Source organism: Oncorhynchus clarkii, chromosome 28 (genome assembly GCF_045791955.1).
Source record: "Oncorhynchus clarkii lewisi isolate Uvic-CL-2024 chromosome 28, UVic_Ocla_1.0, whole genome shotgun sequence".
Lineage (NCBI taxonomy): Eukaryota > Metazoa > Chordata > Actinopteri > Salmoniformes > Salmonidae > Oncorhynchus > Oncorhynchus clarkii.
Genome location: NC_092174.1, coordinates 48,112,621 through 48,137,451, shown reverse-complemented (window position 1 = coordinate 48,137,451; position 24,831 = coordinate 48,112,621). Strand labels below are relative to the sequence as shown.

The 24,831-nt window shown below is 37.1% G+C and overlaps 1 protein-coding gene across 2 annotated transcripts in view; it reads left to right on the top strand.

Annotated features, from left to right (window-relative positions):
• LOC139387401 (NDC1 transmembrane nucleoporin) overlaps positions 1-24,831 on the top strand; it is a 53,386-nt gene that overhangs the window by 2,477 nt on the left and 26,078 nt on the right. Inside the window, exons 2-8 of one of the 2 annotated variants that reach the window (XM_071133554.1) lie at positions 3,069-3,189; positions 4,392-4,493; positions 4,726-4,900; positions 8,594-8,723; positions 21,348-21,456; positions 21,564-21,615; positions 24,088-24,220. In XM_071133554.1, the coding sequence (XP_070989655.1) occupies positions 3,069-3,189; positions 4,392-4,493; positions 4,726-4,900; positions 8,594-8,723; positions 21,348-21,456; positions 21,564-21,615; positions 24,088-24,220 (822 nt within the window). Of the gene's footprint in view, positions 1-3,068; positions 3,190-4,391; positions 4,494-4,725; positions 4,901-8,590; positions 8,724-21,347; positions 21,457-21,563; positions 21,616-24,087; positions 24,221-24,831 lie in introns of both variants that reach the window. The other variant, XM_071133553.1, reaches the window with a different exon arrangement.

Genomic DNA, 24,831 nt, shown 5'->3' with positions numbered 1-24,831 from the left:
TCTTCCTCTCAGGCTTCCATGTCTTCTCCCTGGACCTCCTCAATGTCCACCTCTTGAACATCAGACTCTGAGGCCTCATCTTCACTGTCACTTTCCAACCTTGTTGACGATGTCTCGTTGTCAGACTCAAAAAGCCTCACATTTGCCCGGATGGCCACCAAAACACCATCCCCTTGTATTGGTCAACCTGTTGCGTGCTGTGGTGTGTGTTCCCAAACTAGGACCAGTTGCACTCTTGAGGCGGCTGATGTTGGTGGGATTTGGAGGATAATGGAGGCAACAGGGGAAAGACCCTCAGATCCACAAAGTCCCTTCCACCAGGTGGCTGATGAGATATGTTGGACTGCCAAGAACCTTGCCCTCCTCCAGGCCAAGGTGGCGAGACATGGTAGTGATGACACCATAGGCCTTGTTGATCTCTGCACCACACAGGATGTTCTTACCAGCATACTTGGGATCCAACATGTACGCTGCAGTGTGTATGGGCTTCAGGCAGATGTAACTGCAGTTTCCTCTGCTTGGAGCAACAGTGAAGTGGGCAGGGCAGTATGGATTTCTTCTCTTACATCTGCAAGCAGAGTCTGAACATCAGACAAGATGGCATTGTCTCCCTCAACCCGTACAATGGCTACTGCTATAGGTTTCGGGAGTTTCTGGCTGGTTACCACTCTCTCCCAAAATATATCATCCTGGAGGATCCTCTTGATGGGGCTGTCCATATCGGCAGATTGCGGAGATTGTCAAACATGAGATTGTCAAACATGACACTGTGTTGCTGGGCAGCTTCAATGTGGTGCTCTTATTCTTCTCACTTTGCTTGGTGAGGTAGATTGCTGGTATAACTTGATGACATTTCACATACTTAAGCATTTCCTTGGCTCTCTTGTAGAGTGTATCCATTGTTTTCAGTGCCATGATGTCCTCGAGGAGCAGATTCAATGCATGAGAAGCACAGCCAATGGGTGTGATGTGAGGGTAGGACTCCTCCACTTTAGACCAAGCAGCCTTCATGTTCGCAGCATTGTCTGTCACCAGTGTAAATACCTTCTGTGGTCCAAGGTTATTGACTGCCTTCAGCTCATCTGCAATGTAGAGACAGGTGTGTCTGTTGTCCCTTGTGTCTGTGCTCTTGTAGAATACTGGTTGGAGGGGTATATGCTGGGCGAAGAACATTCAGAAATCTCTTAAAATACACATTGCCTGTGAGCATCAGCGGTGAACCAGTTTCATACACAGCTCGAGCAAGACATTCATCAGCATTTCTCTGACTACGTTCCTCCATTGAGTCCAAAAAACTTTGAATTCCAGGAGGACCATGAGCTGTTGACTATCGATAAGGTGTCTGATTCATCATTTACACCTCGAATGGAAGTAGAGGGGCTTTTGTCAGAGGTTGCTTGTTGTGAGCTCTGAGGGAACTTTATGCACTTGGCCAGATGATTCTGCATCTTTGTTGCATTCTTCACATATGATTTGCCACACTATTTGCAAATGTACACAGCTTTTCCTACTACATTTGCTGCAGTGAAATGTCTCCACACATCAGATGTGGCATTTTCCTGTAAAGATTATAACAAAATTAGTTGAAAAAAACAACAAATACAATTCCATGTACAGATAAATAGTTAAGCAGTTAGATTAAACAACTCCTTTGTAAGATGTTCTCAAATGAAACATGTATGGAAACGGGTGAATTAACACTCCTCAGTTAGCAGGCTCAATCGAGCTAAAACCCAAATGGTAGCAAAAACTAACTAGCAGAAATTGTTAACAAGTTAGAAATGATTTAAACACACTTTGCTGTAGGCTATTATTTACTAGTTAACAAAAAATTATGTATGTCGTATAAAATATATTCACCCCACCCAGTATTGTAATCAAAACTTACCAGAAAGCATGTAGTCCTTGGCTCAGACAGTGTAGTAGTGTGAGCTCAATAGCATCTCATTAGTGTGCAAGATCTTGAGAATGAACTGTACATGTGATGGAAGAGTGCATGCAGAGGGTTGCAATTCCATTGAATTGGGATAGTTTAACCAACATATGGCACAAGACCTAGAATTGCCTTATGTGGATTCCACAAAAAAAAATTCAAGGTTATAAGCTAACTTAAAAATATATATATATATATAAATTCCCGGGCTGAACTTCCCATGGAAAAATCCTGGAAAATTACCGGAATATTTCAGACCCTTTGCAACCCTAGTAGAGGGACAGGTTTGTTCTCGCTGAAGAACACTCAACGGGGTTCACTTGTATCGAGGTGGAATATTTCAGACCCTTTGCAGCCCTAGTAGAGGGACAGGTTTGTTCTCGCTGAAGAACACTCAATGGGGTTCACTTGTATCGAGGTGGAGTGCGATTTGCTAGCAACAACATTGAGGCGCCATCAGTCGCCGCTTGTAAAAATGTCAATTCTGAAAACCCTGACCTGTACCTATGTTTGTTATGTACAACTATGCGCCATTCACTGAGATGAGTAACACAAATGAGGGAAAAAGTCAGTGGTTGTATTCGGGAAGTTTTAAATATATATATTTTTCTAGTATTAATTTCTGCACACTGGGGGAGAAATGCGATTTGTACAGAACAAACATAGTTATTTATTTTTATTTTACCTTTATTTAACCAGGCAAGTCAGTTAAGAACAAATTCTTATTTTCAATGACGGCCTAGGAACAGTGGGTTAACTGCCCGTTCAGGGGCAGAACGACAGATTTGTACCTTGTCAGCTCGGGGGTTTGAACTCGCAACCTTCCGGTTACTAGTCCAGCGCTCTAACCACTAGGCTACCCTGCCGCCCCTGCCGCTGCTGCCGTTACAGGTAATCGTTTTCAGAATTGGCGTTTTTCTTACAAGCATCGACTGACGGTGTCTCAATGTTGTTGCTAGCAAACCACGCGACCAGTTATCAGAACTCGACTCCACCTCGATAAAAGAGAACAAGAGTTCAGCGGTCCTCGGCTAGACTTATTCAGGCTAACATTTTCACGTAACACAATTCTGGCACACCAGTCACTTCCCAATGTGATGCATTGTATCTGCGGTATGAATGTCGGTGTTTCCAGGTGATATGTTGGAGAGCAGTAGCCAGTATGGCGTGGTCTGTCCTGCTGCTGCTGCCCACCACAGCTCTGTTTGTACTTCTCAGCAGATTCAGTCTGTTTCACCCGATACTCTGGATGTCAGGTAAGAGAACCTTTCACAAGCCAATGCACTCACCTAGTACACAATGTCAAAATGTATCAGTTCACTCTAGCCAGTCAGACTAACTGTCCTTACTGTAGTCGTTCTCTGGCTGTGTAGCCAGTCAGACTAACTTACCTTACTGTAGTCGTTCTCTGGCTGTGTAGCCAGTTAGACTAACTTACCTTACTGTAGTCGTTCACTCTAGCCAGTCAGACTAACTTACCTTACTGTAGTCGTTATCTGGCTGTGTAGCCAGTCAGACTAACTTACCTTACTGTAGTCGGTCTCTGGCTGTGTAGCCAGTCAGACTAACTGACCTTACTGTAGTCGTTCTCTGGCTGTGTAGCCAGTTAGACTAACTTATTTACTGTAGTCGTTCTCTGGCTGTGTAGCCAGTCAGACTAACTTACCTTACTGTAGTCGTTCTCTGGCTGTGTAGCCAGTCAGACTAACTTACCTTACTGTAGTCGTTCTCTGGCTGTGTAGCCAGTTAGACTAACTTACCTTACTGTAGTCGTTCACTCTAGCCAGTCAGACTAACTTACCTTACTGTAGTCGTTCTCTGGCTGTGTAGCCAGTCAGACTAACGGACCTTACTGTAGTCGTTCTCTGGTTGTGTAGCCAGTCAGACTAACTTACCTTACTGTAGTCGTTCTCTGGTTGTGTAGCCAGTCAGACTAACTTACCTTACTGTAGTCGTTCTCTGGCTGTGTAGCCAGTCAGACTAACTTACCTTACTGTAGTCGTTCTCTGGCTGTGTAGCCAGTCAGACTAACTTACCTTACTGTAGTCGTTCTCTGGCTGTGTAGCCAGTTAGACTAACTTACCTTACTGTAGTCGTTCACTCTAGCCAGTCAGACTAACCTACCTTACTGTAGTCGTTCTCTGGTTGTGTAGCCAGTCAGACTAACTGTCCTTACTGTAGTCGTTCTCTGGCTGTGTAGCCAGTCAGACTAACTTACCTTACTGTAGTCGGTCTCTGGCTGTGTAGCCAGCTGAGACAGTTATGTCGGAGACTGCTTGTAAGCACATTATTCTAATGTCTCGTTCTAGAATGCTATTAATTATGTGTTGTCTGCTTCTAGAATGCTATTAATTATGTGTTGTCTGCTTCTAGAATGCTTGGCCTTGTTGACCAGTGCCAGTAGATGGATAGATATATATATTCAGCAGCCTATTAATTATGTGTTGTCTGCTTCCAGAATGCCTGTCCCTATTGACCAGTGCCAGTGCCATCTTCTCCTTCATTCTGCTATGTGGAGTGGTATTGATGGTGGGCTTCTTCAACCTGGAGTATTACACAGGTGAGCCAGTAGCTGAAGGGTTCTCCCAGGGGATCACACTTCTGAGTGGAAGGAGCCTGAGGTGATTGCTGCACTCCATCTCTTGAGATTGAATCAGGCCAAGATTGCCAATGTCCTGGGACAACAGTCCCAGCATTCACCCTGTACATGGAGGTGCCAATGTCCTGGGACAACAGTCCCAGCATTCACCCTGTTTTACTAATTGTTTGATTAATTGATTGATTCCCACCAGTGGTCCCATCCATCGCCTGTTCCAAGATCGCCCTCCTGGGTCAGGTGCTCCACCCCCGTCAGTTCGTCCACTCACTGGTGCACTGCATCATGGGTGTTGTAGTAGCTTGGTGTTGTGCCTTCACCATCGGAGGGCGCTACAGGTCCTTGGGGCACCCCTGTACACAGGATGAGAGGTGAGACACCACACATGTTTAGGTTTACCTGGCATACACACAGGGATGGAAATTAATTTAAATATAGGTTGTATTTACAATGGTGTGTGTTCTTCACTGGTTGTGCTTTTCTTGTGACAACAGGTCACACATCTTGCTGCTGTGATGTCACACTGTGGGATTTCATTTTTATTTAACTGACTTGCCGAGTTAAATAAAGGTTAAGAACAAATTATTATTTACAATGACGGCCTAGGAACAGTGGGTTAACTGCCTTGTTCAGGGGCAGAACGACAGATTTGTACCTTGTCAGTTTAGGGATTCAACCCAGCAACCTTTCGGTTACTGGCCCAACACTCTAACCACTAGGCTACCCTGCCGCCCCAACACTCTAACCACTAGGCTACCCTGCCGCCCCAACACTCTAACCACTAGGCTACCCTGCCGCCCCAACACTCTAACCACTAGGCTACCCTGCCGTCCCAACACTCTAACCACTAGGCTACCCTGCCGCCCCAACACTCTAACCACTAGGCTACCCTGCCGTCCCAACACTCTAACCACTAGGCTACCCTGCCGCCCCAACACTCTAACCACTAGGCTACCCTGCCGCCCCAACACTCTAACCACTAGGCTACCCTGCCGCCCCAACACTCTAACCACTAGGCTACCCTGCCGCCCCAACACTCTAACCACTAGGCTTCCCTGCCGCCCCAACACTCTAACCACTAGGCTACCCTGCCGCCCCAACACTCTAACCACTAGGCTTCCCTGCCGCCCCAACACTCTAACCACTAGGCTACCCTGCCGCCCCAACACTCTAACCACTAGGCTACCCTGCCGCCCCAACACTCTAACCACTAGGCTACCCTGCCGCCCCAACACTCTAACCACTAGGCTACCCTGCCGCCCCAACACTCTAACCACTAGGCTACCTGCTGGTTACTGGCCCAACACTCTAACCACTAGGCTACCTGCTCTAACCACTAGGCTATCTGCTGGTTACTAGTCCAACGCTCTAACCACTAGGCTACCTGCTGGTTACTGGCCCAACACTCTAACCACTAGGCTACCTGCTCTAACAACTAGGCTACCTGCTGGTTACTGGCCCAACGCTCTAACCACTAGGCTACCTGCTGGTTACTGGCCCAACGCTCTAACCACTAGGCTACCTGCTGGTTACTGGCCCAACGCTCTAACCACTAGGCTACCTGCTGGTTACTGGCCCAACGCTCTAACCACTAGGTTACCTGCTGGTTACTGGCCCAACGCTCTAACCACTAGGCTACCTGCTCTAACCACTAGGCTACCTGCTGGTTACTGGCCCAACGCTCTAACCACTAGGCTACCTGCTCTAACCACTAGGCTACCTGCTGGTTACTGGCCCAACGCTCTAACCACTAGGTTACCTGCTGGTTACTGGCCCAACGCTCTAACCACTAGGCTACCTGCTCTAACCACTAGGCTACCTGCTGGTTACTGGCCCAACGCTCTAACCACTAGGTTACCTGCTGGTTACTGGCCCAACGCTCTAACCACTAGGCTACCTGCTCTAACCACTAGGCTACCTGCTGGTTACTGGCCCAACGCTCTAACCACTAGGCTACCTGCTGGTTACTGGCCCAACGCTCTAACCACTAGGCTACCTGCTGGTTACTGGCCCAACGCTCTAACCACTAGGCTACCTGCTCTAACCACTAGGCTACCTGCTGGTTACTGGCCCAACGCTCTAACTACTAGGCTACCTGCCTATTTCACCCAGTAGATATGGGAGTTTGGCAAAATGTGATTTCTTTTCAAATTCTTTGTGGATCTGTGGGAAATATGTGTCTCTAATATGGTTATACATTTGGCAGGAGGTTAGGAAGTGCAGCTCAGTTTCCACCTCATTTTGTGGGCAGTGAGCACATAGCCTGTCTTCTCTTGAGAGCCATGTCTGCCTAAGGCGGCCTTTTTAAATAGCAAGGCTATGCTCACTGAGTCTGTACATAGTCAAAGCTTTCCTTAATTTCGGGTCAGTCACAGTGGTCAGGTATTCTGCCTCTGTTTAGGGCCAAATAGCATTCTAGTTTGCTCTGTTTCTTTGTTAGTTATTCCAAATGTGTCAAGTAATTATCTTTTTGTTTTCTCATGATTTGGTTTGGTCTAATTGTGCTGCTGTCTTGGGGCTCTGTGGGGTGTGTTTGTGAACAGAGCCCCAGGACCAGCTTGCTTAGGGGACTCTTCTCCAGGTTAGTTTCTCTGTGGGTAATGGCTCTGTGGGGTGTGTTTGTGTTTGTGAACAGAGCCCCTGGACCAGCTTGCTTAGGGGACTCTTCTCCAGGTTCATTTCTCTGTAGGTGATGGCTTTGTTATGGAAGGTTTGGGAATTGCTTCCTTTTTTAGGTGGTTGTAGAATTTGTTTTCTGAATTTTGAGAATTAGTGGTTATTGGCCAAATTCTGCTCTGCATGCATTATTTGGTGTTCTATGTTGTACACGGAGGATATTTTTGCAGAATTCTGTATGCAGAGTCTTAATTTGGTGTTTGTCCCATTTTGTGATTTCTTGGTTGGTGAGCGGCCCCCAGACCTCACAACCATGGAGGGTAATGGGTTCTGTAACTGATTCAAGTATTTTTTGCCAGATCCTAATTGGTATGTCGGATTTGATGTTCCTTTTGATGGCATAGAAGACCCTTCTTGCCTTGTCTCTCAGATCGTTCACAGCTTTGTGGTAGTTACTGATGTTTAGGCTGAGGTATGTTTCGTATTTTTTTGTGCTCTAGGGCAACGGTGTCTAGATGGTATTTGTGGTCCTGGCAACTGGACCTTTTTTTTGGAACACCATTATTTTGGTCTTACTGAGATTCACTGTCAGGGCCCAGGTCTGACAGAATCTGTGCAGAAGATCTAGGTGCTGCTGTTGGTTGAGGAGAGAAGAACCAGATCATCAGCAAACGGTAGACATTTGACTTCAGATTCTAGTAGAGTGAGGCCGGGTGCTGCAGACTGTTCTGGTCTCCTCGCCAATATTTTGATCTACATGTTGTAGATGGTGGGGCTTAAACTGCATCCCTGTCTCACCCCACGGCCCTGTGGAAAGATGTGTGTTTGGCCTATTATCTTTGTGTACATGGATTTTATAAAGTCGTATGTTTTTTTTTTTTTTTTCCCCAACACCACTTTCCATCAATTTGTTTTTCAGGGCCTCATGCCAAATTTGAGTAGTAGTATTTTTTTTAAATCAACAAAGCACGGAGACTATGCCTCTTTTTTGTTTTGCTTGTTTGTTTCTTCACTCGTGTTGAGCTGATTTCTGACGTGCTGTTCCTTCTTTTCCCAAAGTGTATTTCTGTATTGTTTTAGTGACTCACCATAGTGAAGGTGTAGACTCTGTTTTCTGGATCGCTGTTTTTGGTTGGACAGGTTTCTCAATTTCTTTCTTAGGTTTTTGCATTTCAACACCATTTGAAATTGTTAATTTTGTAGACTTTTTTAAAATATTTGATAGGGAAGCTAAGGCTAGGTTTTCTACTGCCAAGTTTACACCTTCACTATTACAGTGAAACATTTTGTATAGGAAATTGTCTAGAAGGAATTTAATTTTTTGGTTGATTTCTTACTACTTTCTTATTTTTTTTTCTTCCTTCCTTTTTTCTTCTTCTTCGATGCCTCATGATTGAGCAAAGCTCCGTTCAAATATATCTGTCTGTCTGTTGTGTTGGTTACAGTAGTAGTGGTCCTGAGATGTGCCTGAATGAATACCACCTGGTGCTGCTGCTCGCGGGGGCCTTCATTGGCTACAGCCACAGCCTGGTGGGAGTGGTCTACAACATGAACTACGTTTCTTTCCACACCATGCAGGTACATACTGTCTCTTTACTTCCTACCTCTTTTTACCCTGGGCCCGGTTTCCCAAAAGCATCTTAAATTTAATGTCTACCCAAAACCACTAATTCCTGTGTTTTATTGTTTAATACCACTATGTGAGAATAATATTTTTTGTGAACCGATGTTTCATTATGTCATTATAATGAGGTTAGTAGCAATTTGTGGAAATCTGTTGCAGCTCAAGTCGTTTACAAAACCTTCAAGGCTGGCTGGCTGGCTGGCTGGCTGGCTGGCTGGCTGGCTGGCTACCATATACTATATAAACATATACTATATACCATATAATATATACCATATAATATATACTATATACCATCTAAACATATACCATCTAAACATATACTATATACCATATAAACATATACTATATACCATATAAACATATACTATATACCATATACTATATAAACATATACTATATACCATCTAAACATATACCATATAATATATACCATATAAACATATACTATATACCATCTAAACATATACTATATACCATATAAACATATACTATATACCATATAAACATATACCATATACTATATAAACATATACTATATACCATATAAACATATACCATATAATATATACCATCTAAACATATACTATATACCATATAAACATATACTATATACCATATAAACATATACCATCTAAACATATACCATCTAAACATATACTATATACCATATAAACATATACTATATAAACATATACTATATACCATCTAAACATATACCATATAATATATACCATATAAACATATACTATATACCATCTAAACATATACTATATACCATATAAACATATACTATATACCATCTAAACATATACCATCTAAACATATACCATCTAAACATATACCATATAAACATATACCATCTAAACATATACTATATACCATCTAAACATATACTATATACCATCTAAACATATACCATATAATATATACCATATATACCATCTAAACATATACTATATACCATCTAAACATATACCATCTAAACATATACCATATAAACACATACCATCTAAATATATACTATATACCATCTAAACATATACCATATAAACATATACTATATACCATCTAAACATATACTATATACCATCTAAACATATACCATCTAAACGTATACTATATACCATCTAAAGTTTAGATTCTAAACGTATACTATATACCATCTAAACATATACTATATACCATATAAACATATACTATATACCATATAAACATATACTATATAAACATTCACTATATACCATCTAAACATATACCATATAATATATACCATCTAAACATATACTATAAACCATATAAACATATACTATATAAACATATACTATATACCATATAAACATATACTATATACCATATACCATATAAACATATACTATATACCATCTAAACATATACCATATAAACATATACCATATAAACATATACCATCTAAATATATACTATATACCATCTAAACATATACCATCTAAACATATACTATATACCATCTAAAAATATACCATATAAACATGTACCATATAAACATATACCATCTAAACATGTACTATATACCATCTAAACATGTACTATATACCATCTAAACATGTACTATATACCATCTAAACATATACTATATACCATCTAAACATATACTATATACCATCTAAACATATACTATATACCATCTAAACATATACTATATATCATCTAAACATATACTATGTACCATATAGACATACCATATAAACGTATACTATATACCATATAAACGTATACCATCTAAACATATACTGTATACCATCTAAACATATACTATATACCATCTAAACATATACCATATACCATCTAAACATATACCATATAAACATATACTATATACCATATACTATATAAACATATACTATATACCATCTAAACATATACCATATAATATATACCATATAAACATATACTATATAAACATATACTATATACCATATAGACATATACCATCTAAACGTATACTATATACCATCTAAACGTATACTATATACCATCTAAACGTATACTATATACCATCTAAACGTATACTATATACCATCTAAACGTATACTATATATCATCTAAACGTATACTATATACCATCTAAACGTATACTATATACCTTCTAAACGTATACTATATACCTTCTAAACGTATACTATATACCTTCTAAACGTATACTATATACCATCTAAACATATACTATATAGCATCTAAACATATACTATATACCATCTAAACATATACTATGTACCATATAGACATACCATATAAATGTATACTATATACCATATAAACGTATACCATCTAAACATATACTATATACCATATGAACATATACCATATAAACATATACTATATAAACATATACTATATACCATATAAACATATACCATATAATATATACCATATAAACATATACTATATACCATATAAACATATACCATCTAAACATACTATATACCATCTAAACATATACCATCTAAACATATACTATATACCATATAAACATATACCATATAAACATATACTATATACCATATACTATATAAACATATACTATATACCATCTAAACATATACTATATACCATATACCATATAAACATATACTATATACCATCTAAACATATACCATCTAAACATATACCATCTAAACATATACCATCTAAACATATACTATATACCATCTAAACATATACTATATACCATCTAAACATATACCATATACCATATACCATCTAAACATATACCATATAAACATATACTATATACCATATACTATATAAACATATACTATATACCATCTAAACATATACCATATAATATATACCATATAAACATATACTATATAAACATATACTATATACCATATAGACATATACCATCTAAACGTATACTATATACCATCTAAACGTATACTATATACCATCTAAACGTATACTATATACCATCTAAACGTATACTATATACCATCTAAACGTATACTATATATCATCTAAACGTATACTATATACCATCTAAACGTATACTATATACCTTCTAAACGTATACTATATACCTTCTAAACGTATACTATATACCATCTAAACATATACTATATAGCATCTAAACATATACTATATACCATCTAAACATATACTATGTACCATATAGACATACCATATAAATGTATACTATATACCATATAAACGTATACCATCTAAACATATACTATATACCATATGAACATATACCATATAAACATATACTATATACCATATACTATATAAACATATACTATATACCATATAAACATATACCATATAATATATACCATATAAACATATACTATATACCATATAAACATATACTATATACCATATAAACATATACCATCTAAACATATACCATCTAAACATATACTATATACCATATAAACATATACCATATAAACATATACTATATACCATATACTATATAAACATATACTATATACCATCTAAACATATACTATATACCATATACCATATAAACATATACTATATACCATCTAAACATATACCATCTAAACATATACCATCTAAACATATACCATCTAAACATATACTATATACCATCTAAACATATACTATATACCATCTAAACATATACTCTATACCATCTAAACATATACTATATACCATCTAAACATATACCATATACCATATACCATCTAAACATATACCATATAAACATATACTATATACCATATACTATATAAACATATACTATATACCATCTAAACATATACCATATAATATATACCATATAAACATATACTATATAAACATATACTATATACCATATAGACATATACCATCTAAACGTATACTATATACCATCTAAACGTATACTATATACCATCTAAACGTATACTATATACCATCTAAACGTATACTATATACCATCTAAACGTATACTATATATCATCTAAACGTATACTATATACCATCTAAACGTATACTATATACCTTCTAAACGTATACTATATACCTTCTAAACGTATACTATATACCATCTAAACATATACTATATAGCATCTAAACATATACTATATACCATCTAAACATATACTATGTACCATATAGACATACCATATAAATGTATACTATATACCATATAAACGTATACCATCTAAACATATACTATATACCATATGAACATATACCATATAAACATATACTATATACCATATACTATATAAACATATACTATATACCATATAAACATATACCATATAATATATACCATATAAACATATACTATATACCATATAAACATATACTATATACCATATAAACATATACCATCTAAACATATACCATCTAAACATATACTATATACCATATAAACATATACCATATAAACATATACTATATACCATATACTATATAAACATATACTATATACCATCTAAACATATACTATATACCATATACCATATAAACATATACTATATACCATCTAAACATATACCATCTAAACATATACCATCTAAACATATACCATCTAAACATATACTATATACCATCTAAACATATACTATATACCATCTAAACATATACTCTATACCATCTAAACATATACTATGTACCATATAGACATACCATATAAACGTATACTATATACCATATAAACGTATACCATCTAAACATATACTATATACCATATAAGCATATACTATATACCATATGAACATATACCATATAAACATATACCATATACTATATAAACATATACTATATACCATATAAACATATACCATATAATATATACCATATAAACATATACTATATACCATCTAAACATATACTATATACCATCTAAACATTTACCATATAATATATACCATATAAACATATACCATATAAACATATACTATATACCATCTAAACATATACCATATAAACATATACCATATAAACATATACCATCTAAACATATACTATATACCATCTAAACATATACTATATACCATCTAAACATATACTATATACCATATAAACATATACCATCTAAACATATACTATATACCATCTAAAAATATACCATATAAACATATACCATATAAACATATTTTATATACCATATAAACATATACCATCTAAACATATACTATATACCATCTAAACATATACTATATACCATCTAAACGTATACTATATACCATCTAAACGTATACTATATACCATCTAAACGTATACTATATATCATCTAAACGTATACTATATACCTTCTAAACGTATACTATATACCTTCTAAACGTATACTATATACCTTCTAAACGTATACTATATACCATCTAAACATACTATATACCATATACTATATAAACATATACTATATACCATCTAAACATATACTATATACCATATACCATATAAACATATACTATATACCATCTAAACATATACTATATACCATCTAAACATATACCATATACCATATACCATCTAAACATATACCATATAAACATATACTATATACCATATACTATATAAACATATACTATATACCATCTAAACATATACCATATAATATATACCATATAAACATATACTATATAAACATATACTATATACCATATAGACATATACCATCTAAACGTATACTATATACCATCTAAACGTATACTATATACCATCTAAACGTATACTATATACCATCTAAACGTATACTATATACCATCTAAACGTATACTATATATCATATACCATATAAATATATATACCATATAAACATATACCATATAATATATACCATATAAACATATACTATATACCATCTAAACATATACTATATACCATCTAAACATTTACCATATAATATATACCATATAAACATATACCATATAAACATATACTATATACCATCTAAACATATACCATATAAACATATACCATATAAACATATACCATCTAAACATATACTATATACCATCTAAACATATACTATATACCATCTAAACATATACTATATACCATATAAACATATACCATCTAAACATATACTATATACCATCTAAAAATATACCATATAAACATATACCATATAAACATATAAACCATATATAAACCATATAAACATATACTATATACCATATAGACATATACCATATAGACATACCATATAAACATATACTACATACCATATAAACGTATACCATCTAAACTTATACTATATACCATCTAAACATATACCATCTAAACGTATACTATATACCATCTAAACATATACCATCTAAACGTATACTATATACCATCTAAACATATACCATCTAAACGTATACTATATACCATCTAAACATATACTATATACCATATAAACATATACTATATACCATATAGACATACCATATAAACGTATTCTATATACCATATAAACATATACCATCTAAACATATACTATATACCATCTAAACATATACTATATACCATCTAAACATATACTATATACCATCTAAACATATACTATATACCATCTAAACATATAATATGTACCATATAGACATACCATATAAACGTATACTATATACCATATAAACGTATACCATCTAAACATATACCATATACCATATAAACATATACTATATACCATCTAAACATATACTATATACCATCTAAACATATACTATATACCATCTAAACATATACCATCTAAACGTATACTATATACCATCTAAACATATACTATGTACCATATAGACATACCATATAAACGTATACTATATACCATATAAACGTATACCATCTAAACATATACTACATACCATATGAACATATACCATATAAACATATACTATATACCATATACTATATAAACATATACTATATACCATATAAACATATACCATATAAACATATACTATATACCATATAAACATATACTATATACCATATAAACATATACTATATACCATCTAAACATATACTATATACCATCTAAACATATACTATATACCATCTAAACATTTACCATGTAATATATACCATATAAACATATACCATATAAACATATACTATATACCATCTAAACATATACCATCTAAACATATACCATATAAACATATACCATATAAACATATACTATATACCATCTAAACATATACCATATAAACATATACCATATAAACATATACTATATACCATATAAACATATACCATATAAACATATACCATATAAACATATACCATCTAAACATATACCATCTAAACATATACTATATACCATCTAAACATATACTATATACCATCTAAACATTTACCATATAATATATACCATATATACTATATACCATATAAACATGTACTATATACCATATAAACATATACCATATAAACATATACTATATACCATCTAAACATATACTATATACCATCTAAACATATACCATCTAAACGTATACTATATACCATCTAAACATATACTATATACCATATAAACATATACCATCTAAACATATACTATATACCATCTAAACATATACTATATACCATCTAAACATATACTATATACCATCTAAACATATACCATCTAAACGTATACTATATACCATCTAAACATATACTATATACCATCTAAACATATACTATATACCATATAAACATATACTATATACCATATAAACATATACTATATACCATATACTCTATAAACATATACTATATACCATCTAAACATATACTATATACCATCTAAACATATACTATGTACCATATAGACATACCATATAAACGTATACTATATACCATATAAACGTATACCATCTAAACATATACTATATACCATATAAGCATATACTATATACCATATGAACATATACCATATAAACATATACTATATACCATATACTATATAAACATATACTATATACCATATAAACATATACCATATAATATATACCATATAAACATATACTATATACCATCTAAACATATACTATATACCATATAAACATATACTATATACCATATAAACATATACTATATACCATATACTATATAAACATATACTATATACCATCTAAACATATACTATATACCATCTAAACGTATACTATATACCATCTAAACATATACTATGTACCATATAGACATACCATATAAACGTATACTATATACCATATAAACGTATACCATCTAAACATATACTATATACCATAAAGCATATACTATATACCATACGAACATATACCATATAAACATATACTATATACACATATACCATATAATATATACCATCTAAACATATACTATATACCATCTAAACATATACCATCTAAACATATACCATATAAACATATACCATATAAACATATACTATATACCATCTAAACATATACCATATAAACATATACCATATAAACATATACAATATACCATATAAACATATACCATATAAACATATACCATATAAACATATACCATCTAAACATATACCATCTAAACATATACTATATACCATCTAAACATATACTATATACCATCTAAACATTTACCATATAATATATACCATATATACTATATACCATATAAACATGTACTATATACCATATAAACATATACCATATAAACATATACTATATACCATCTAAACATATACTATATACCATCTAAACATATACCATCTAAACGTATACTATATACCATCTAAACATATACTATATACCATATAAACATATACCATCTAAACATATACTATATACCATCTAAACATATACTATATACCATCTAAACATATACTATATACCATCTAAACATATACCATCTAAACGTATACTATATACCATCTAAACATATACTATATACCATCTAAACATATACTATATACCATATAAACATATACTATATACCATATAAACATATACTATATACCATATACTCTATAAACATATACTATATACCATCTAAACATATACTATATACCATCTAAACATATACTATGTACCATATAGACATACCATATAAACGTATACTATATACCATATAAACGTATACCATCTAAACATATACTATATACCATATAAGCATATACTATATACCATATGAACATATACCATATAAACATATACTATATACCATATACTATATAAACATATACTATATACCATATAAACATATACCATATAATATATACCATATAAACATATACTATATACCATCTAAACATATACTATATACCATATAAACATATACTATATACCATATAAACATATACTATATAAACATATACTATATACCATCTAAACATATACTATATACCATCTAAACGTATACTATATACCATCTAAACATATACTATGTACCATATAGACATACCATATAAACGTATACTATATACCATATAAACGTATACCATCTAAACATATACTATATACCATAAAGCATATACTATATACCATACGAACATATACCATATAAACATATACTATATACACATATACCATATAATATATACCATCTAAACATATACTATATACCATCTAAACATATACTATATACCATCTAAACATATACTATATACCATATAAACATATACTCTATACCATATAAACATATACTCTATACCATATAAACATACATATACCATATAATTTTTTTACATTTTTTTTTTAAATTTCACCTTTATTTAAACAGGGAGGCTAGTTGAGAACAAGTTCTCATTTACAATTGCTACCTGGCCAAGATAAAGCAAAGCAGTTCGACACATACAACACAGTTACACATGGAGTAAAACAAACATACAGTCAATAATACAGTATAAACAAGTCTATCTATATACGATGTGAGCAAATGAGGTGAGATAAGGGAGGTAAAGGCAAAAAAAGGCCATGGTGGCGAAGTAAATACAATATAGCAAGTAAAACACTGGAATGGTAGATTTGCAGTGGAAGAATGTGCAAAGTAGAAATAACAATAATGGGGTGCAAAGGAGCAAAATAAATACAGTAGGGAAAGAGGTAGTTGATAGGGCTAAATTATAGGTGGGCTATGTACAGGTGCAGTAATCTGTGAGCTGCTCTGACAGCTGGTGCTTACAGCTAGTGAGGGAGATAAGTGTTTCCAGTTTCAGAGATTTTGGTAGTTCGTTCCAGTCATTGGCAGCAGAGAACTGGAAGGAGAGGCGGCCAAAGAAATAATTGGTTTTGGGGGTGACTAGAGAGATATACCTGCTGGAGCACACATATACCATATAAACATACTATATACCATATAAACATGTACAAATTTAAACATATATAGTATACGTTTATATGGTATATAGTATACCATATAAACGTATACTACACTGCTCAAAAAAATTAAGGGAACACTTAAACAACACAATGTAACTCTAAGTCAATCACACTTCTGTGAAATCAAACTGTCCACTTAGGAAGCAACACTGATTGACAATAAATTTCACATGCTGTTGTGCAAATGGAATAGACAACAGGTGGAAATCATAGGCAATTAGCAAGACACCCCCAATAAAGGAGTGGTTCTGAAATTACCTCCAGCAGGCCACAAATGTGCATGTGTCTGCTCAAATGGTCAGAAACAGACTCCGTGAGGGTGGTATGAGGGCCCGACGTCCACAGGTGGGGGTTGTGCTAACAGCCCAATACCGTGCAGGACGTTTGGCATTTGCCAGAGAACACCAAGATTGGCAAATTCGCCACTGGCGCCCTCTGCTCTTCACAGATGAAAGCAGGTTCACACTGAGCACATGTGACAGACGTGACAGAGTGTGGAGAACGTTCTGCTGCCTGCAACATCCTCCAGCATGACCGGTTTGGCGGTGGGTCAGTCATGGTGTGGGGTGGCATTTCTTTGAGGGGCCGCACAGCCATCCATGTGCTCGCCAGAGGTAGCCTGACTGCCATTCGGTACCGAGATGAGATCCTCAGACCCCTTGTGAGACCGTATGCTGGTGCGGTTGGCCCTGGGTTCCTAATGCAAGACAATGCTAGACCTCATGTGGCTGGAGTGTGTCAGCAGTTCCTGCAAGAGGAAGGCATTGATGCTATGGACTGGCCCGCCCGTTCCCCAGACCTGAATCCAATTGAGCACATCTGGGACATCATGTCTCGCTCCATCCACCAGCACCACTGACTGTCCAGGAGTTGGTGGATGCTCTAGTCCACGTCTGGGAGGAGATCCCTCAGGAGACCATCCACTACCTCATCAGGAGCATACCCAGGCGCTGTAGGGAGGTCATACAGGCACGTGGAGGCCACACACACTACTGAGCCTCATTTTGACTTGTTTTAAGGACATTACATCAAAGTTGGATCAGCCTGTAGTGTGGTTTTCCACTTTAATTTTGAGTGTGACTCCAAATCCAGACCTCCGTGGGTTGATACATTTGATTTCCATTGATAATTTTTGTGTGATTTTTGTTGTCAGCACATTCAACTATGTAAAGAAAAAAGTATTTAATAAGAATATTTCATTCATTCAGTTCTAGGATGTGTTATTTTAGTGTTCCCTTTATTTTTTTGAGCAGTGTATATCCTTCCTATTGAAATAAGTGGATGTTGTATTTGTATGCTACGTTGGCAGATATTTATCCTTCCTATTGAAATAAGTGGATGTTGTATTTGTCTGCTACGTTGGCAGATATTTATCCTTCCTATTGAAATAAGTGGATGTTGTATTTGTCTGCTACGTTGGCAGATATTTATCCTTCCTATTGAAATAAGTGGATGTTGTATTTGTCTGCTACGTTGGCAGATATTTATACTTCCTATTGAAATAAGTGGATGTTATATTTGTCTGCTACGTTGGCAGATATTTTCTTCACTATATTTCATGATGTGTAACAACGTGTGCAGTGATGTGCTGAATGAATCTGTGATTTAGTGCAGTTTTATTGGGTAAGCATTAGAAGAAGCTGCCTCTGTTTGCAGCCGTTAAGTGGTAATATCTCTCTAGGAGCTGATCTGGCATCAGTTTTGACGCATGACGAACGTTCTCTGCGTGGTGTTTTGTGAAACTCATTATACATATTCGTCCATTGTAGGAACGCTGCATCGTTAAAACACTTTTAAGCTTAAGCTCTATCGGGAAACTGGGCCCAGGTAGGGAGAACTCCTGTCCCCTCTTCCCAGAGAACTCCTGTCCCAGAGAAACGCTCAGTGTATAAAACTACAAGATAATGGATGACTGCTACATTGCTGGGTTGTGTTCAGTAGATACAAAATGTTGAAAGTGAAACACAGAGGTGCTACCGGAATCTTTCCAATAACAACGTGGAATATTGTTTTCAGTTACATAATGTTTTCCAACAGTGTGCTCTACTGAACATAACCCATCAATGTCTACTACTGTTTGGGTATTATAGTTTCTGTGACTTTTGATAGCACTATGTTATGAGACATCAGGAAGTGCCATGTTCTCCTCAAGCTGCTGAGGGGAGGACGGCTCATAAGGAGGTCTGGAATGGAGTCAATGGAATCGACCACATGGAAACCATGGAAACCACATCTTTGTTTGATTCCATTTGCTCCAATCCAGACCTTACCATGAGCCCTCCTCCCCTCAGCAGCCTCCACTGCTCTGCTTTCATGTTTCAGCAATACAAGTACCTCCGCTTCAAGGGAGCTCTGCCCCTAGTGGTGAAGGCCAGTGCTGTTCAGGCCCTCTACTGTCTCAGGACCTTCCTCCTGCTGTATTTCTTCATGGGTAAGGAGACAAGTCAGGCATGGCTTTGTGTACGAGCTATTCAGTGGGGTGTCTCCCAACTGTTCTGTAGTCCAAAATATATTGATGTTTATCTCCCTGTCTTTCAGGATATGCACCACGAGCCTGGATCTGTAAAACACTTGACCTCAGCATCAACAGGTTAACCTCACAGTATTATTTAAATCTGCCCCACCCCCCCCCCACCCCCTCGACTGCTAGGCAGCTGACCCCACCCCCTCGACTGCTAGGCAGCTGACCCCACCCCCTCGACTGCTAGGCAGCTGACCCCACCCCCTCGACTGCTAGGCAGCTGACCCCACCCCCTCAACTGCTAGGCCGCTGACCCCACCCCCCCCACCCCCTCGACTGCTAGGCAGCTGACCCCCCCCTCACCCCTTGTACTGCTAGGTAGCTCACCCCACCCCCTCGACTGCTAGGCAACTCACCCCCCCTCTACTGCTAGGCAGCTGACCCCCCCCTCACCCCCACTACTGCTAGGCAGCTGACCCCCCCACCCCCTCGACTGCTTGGCAGCTGACCCCCCCCCTCACCCCCTCTACTGTTAGGCAGCTGACCCCCCCCTACCCCCTCGACTGCTAGGCAGCTGACCCCCCCCACCCCTCACCCCCTCTACTGCTAGGCAGCTGACCCCCCCCCTACCCCCTCGACTGCTAGGCAGCTGACCCCCCCCCCCTACCCCCTCGACTGCTAGGCAGCTGACCCCCCCCCCCTACCCCCTCGACTGCTAGGCAGCTGACCCCCCCCCCCTACCCCCTCGACTGCTGACCCCCCCCCCCTACCCCCTCGACTGCTAGGCAGCTGACCCCCCCCACCCCACCCCCTCGACTGCTAGGGGACTCCTCATATTCCTTTCCTAATGTATTTTACAGTGCCTTGCGAAAGTATTCGGCCCCCTTGAACTTTGCGACCTTTTGCCACATTTCAGGCTTCAAACATAAAGATATAAAACTGTATTTTTTTGTGAAGAATCAACAACAAGTGGGACACAATCATGAAGTGGAACGACATTTATTGGATATTACAAACTTTTTTAACAAATCAAAAACTGAAAAATTGGGCGTGTAAAATTATTCAGCCCCCTTAAGTTAATACTTTGTAGCGCCACCTTTTGCTGCGATTACAGCTGTAAGTCGCTTGGGGTATGTCTCTATCAGTTTTGCACATCGAGAGACTGACATTTTTTCCCATTCCTCCTTGCAAAACAGATCGAGCTCAGTGAGGTTGGATGGAGAGCATTTGTGAACAGCAGTTTTCAGTTCTTTCCACAGATTCTCGATTGGATTCAGGTCTGGACTTTGACTTGGCCATTCTAACACCTGGATATGTTTATTTTTGAACCATTCCGTTGTAGATTTTGCTTTATGTTTTGGATCATTGCCTTGTTGGAAGACAAATCTCCGTCCCAGTCTCAGGTCTTTTGCAGACTCCATCAGGTTTTCTTCCAGAATGGTCCTGTATTTGGCTCCATCCATCTTCCCATCAATTTTAACCATCTTCCCTGTCCCTGCTGAAGAAAAGCAGGCCCAAACCATGATGCTGCCACCACCATGTTTGACAGTGGTGATGGTGTGTTCAGGGTGATGAGCTGTGTTGCTTTTACGCCAAACATAACGTTTTGCATTGTTGCCAAAAAGTTCAATTTTGGTTTCATCTGACCAGAACACCTTCTTCCACATGTTTGGTGTGTCTCCCAGGTGGCTTGTGGCAAACTTTAAACGACACTTTTTATGGATATCTTTAAGAAATGGCTTTCTTCTTGCCACTCTTCCATAAAGGCCAGATTTGTGCAATATACGACTGATTGTTGTCCTATGGACAGAGTCTCCCACCTCAGCTGTAGATCTCTGCAGTTCATCCAGAGTGATCATGGGCCTCTTGGCTGCATCTCTGATCAGTCTTCTCCTTGTATGAGCTGAAAGTTTAGAGGGACGGCCAGGTCTTGGTAGATTTGCAGTGGTCTGATACTCCTTCCATTTCAATATTATCGCTTGCACAATGCTCCTTGGGATGTTTAAAGCTTGGGAAATCTTTTTGTATCCAAATCCGGCTTTAAACTTCTTCACAACAGTATCTCGGACCTGCCTGGTGTGTTCCTTGTTCTTCATGATGCTCTCTGCGCTTTTAACGGACCTCTGAGACTATCACAGTGCAGGTGCATTTATACGGAGACTTGATTACACACAGGTGGATTGTATTTATCATCAGTAGTCATTTAGGTCAACATTGGATCATTCAGAGATCCTCACTGAACTTCTGGAGAGAGTTTGCTGCACTGAAAGTAAAGGGGCTGAATAATTTTGCACGCCCAATTTTTCAGTTTTTGATTTGTTAAAAAAGTTTGAAATATCCAATAAATGTCGTTCCACTTCATGATTGTGTCCCACTTGTTGTTGATTCTTCACAAAAACATACAGTTTTATATCTTTATGTTTGAAGCCTGAAATGTGGCAAAAGGTCGCAAAGTTCAAGGGGGCCGAATACTTTCGCAAGGCACTGTAAGTCCTACGTTTAGTTTCCAGGGAAACTGGACTGTTGATGTCAACATGGAATGGTACATGCATCAAGACAGACTAACCAGATGACAGAAGTGTTCTGGTCTCCCCCTCCCAGTTCAATCCATTCCCTGGACAGTGTGTCTAGTCTATTGGACCTGTCCCTCCTGTACCACCTGTGGATCAGTGGGACCTTCCTCCTCCTCACCTGGTACATCACAGTACTGCTCTTCAGGATCTTTGTTACCGAGGTACATATAACTCCCCTGACCCCTATAACGCCTCGATCAGACCGACAGCCGCGTTGCGTTTCTGGTACACCAGATTGGAACGCTGCGTTTGCCTTGCCTCGTTCTGCTTGGTGCGTACGTCGGATTCATCCCATCGTATCAAACTGTATGAGTAGACTTGACAGAAATAGTAGCAAAAGGGTGAATGTTGAACTTCTGTTGCACACACCTCCAGTCAAAATGTTGGATTAGATAATGAAATAAGTTTGACTGCAGTAGTTATTACGTAGAATTGATTAAATGACGCTGTCGGTCTGATCGGAGCGTAACCTTCACTGTACTGCTCCTCAGGACCTGACCCTAACCTCTGACCATCCTCCTCCTAACCTTCACCTTGTACAAAACATCACTGTATTGCTCCGTGGGGTGGCGCTGGGGACTGCCCCCTCTGTGGGGGGGTGGCGCTGGGGACTGCCCCCTCTGTGGGGGGGGTGGCGGTAGGGACTTCCCCCTCTGTGGGGGGACTGCCTGCAGGGTTGGGAATTAACTGATTAATCAATTAGCCTACATCCCAGACCATTTTCATCTCCGACCTTTTTAACCGTCTCTCCTCTCTGGGGAGGTTCCAATGG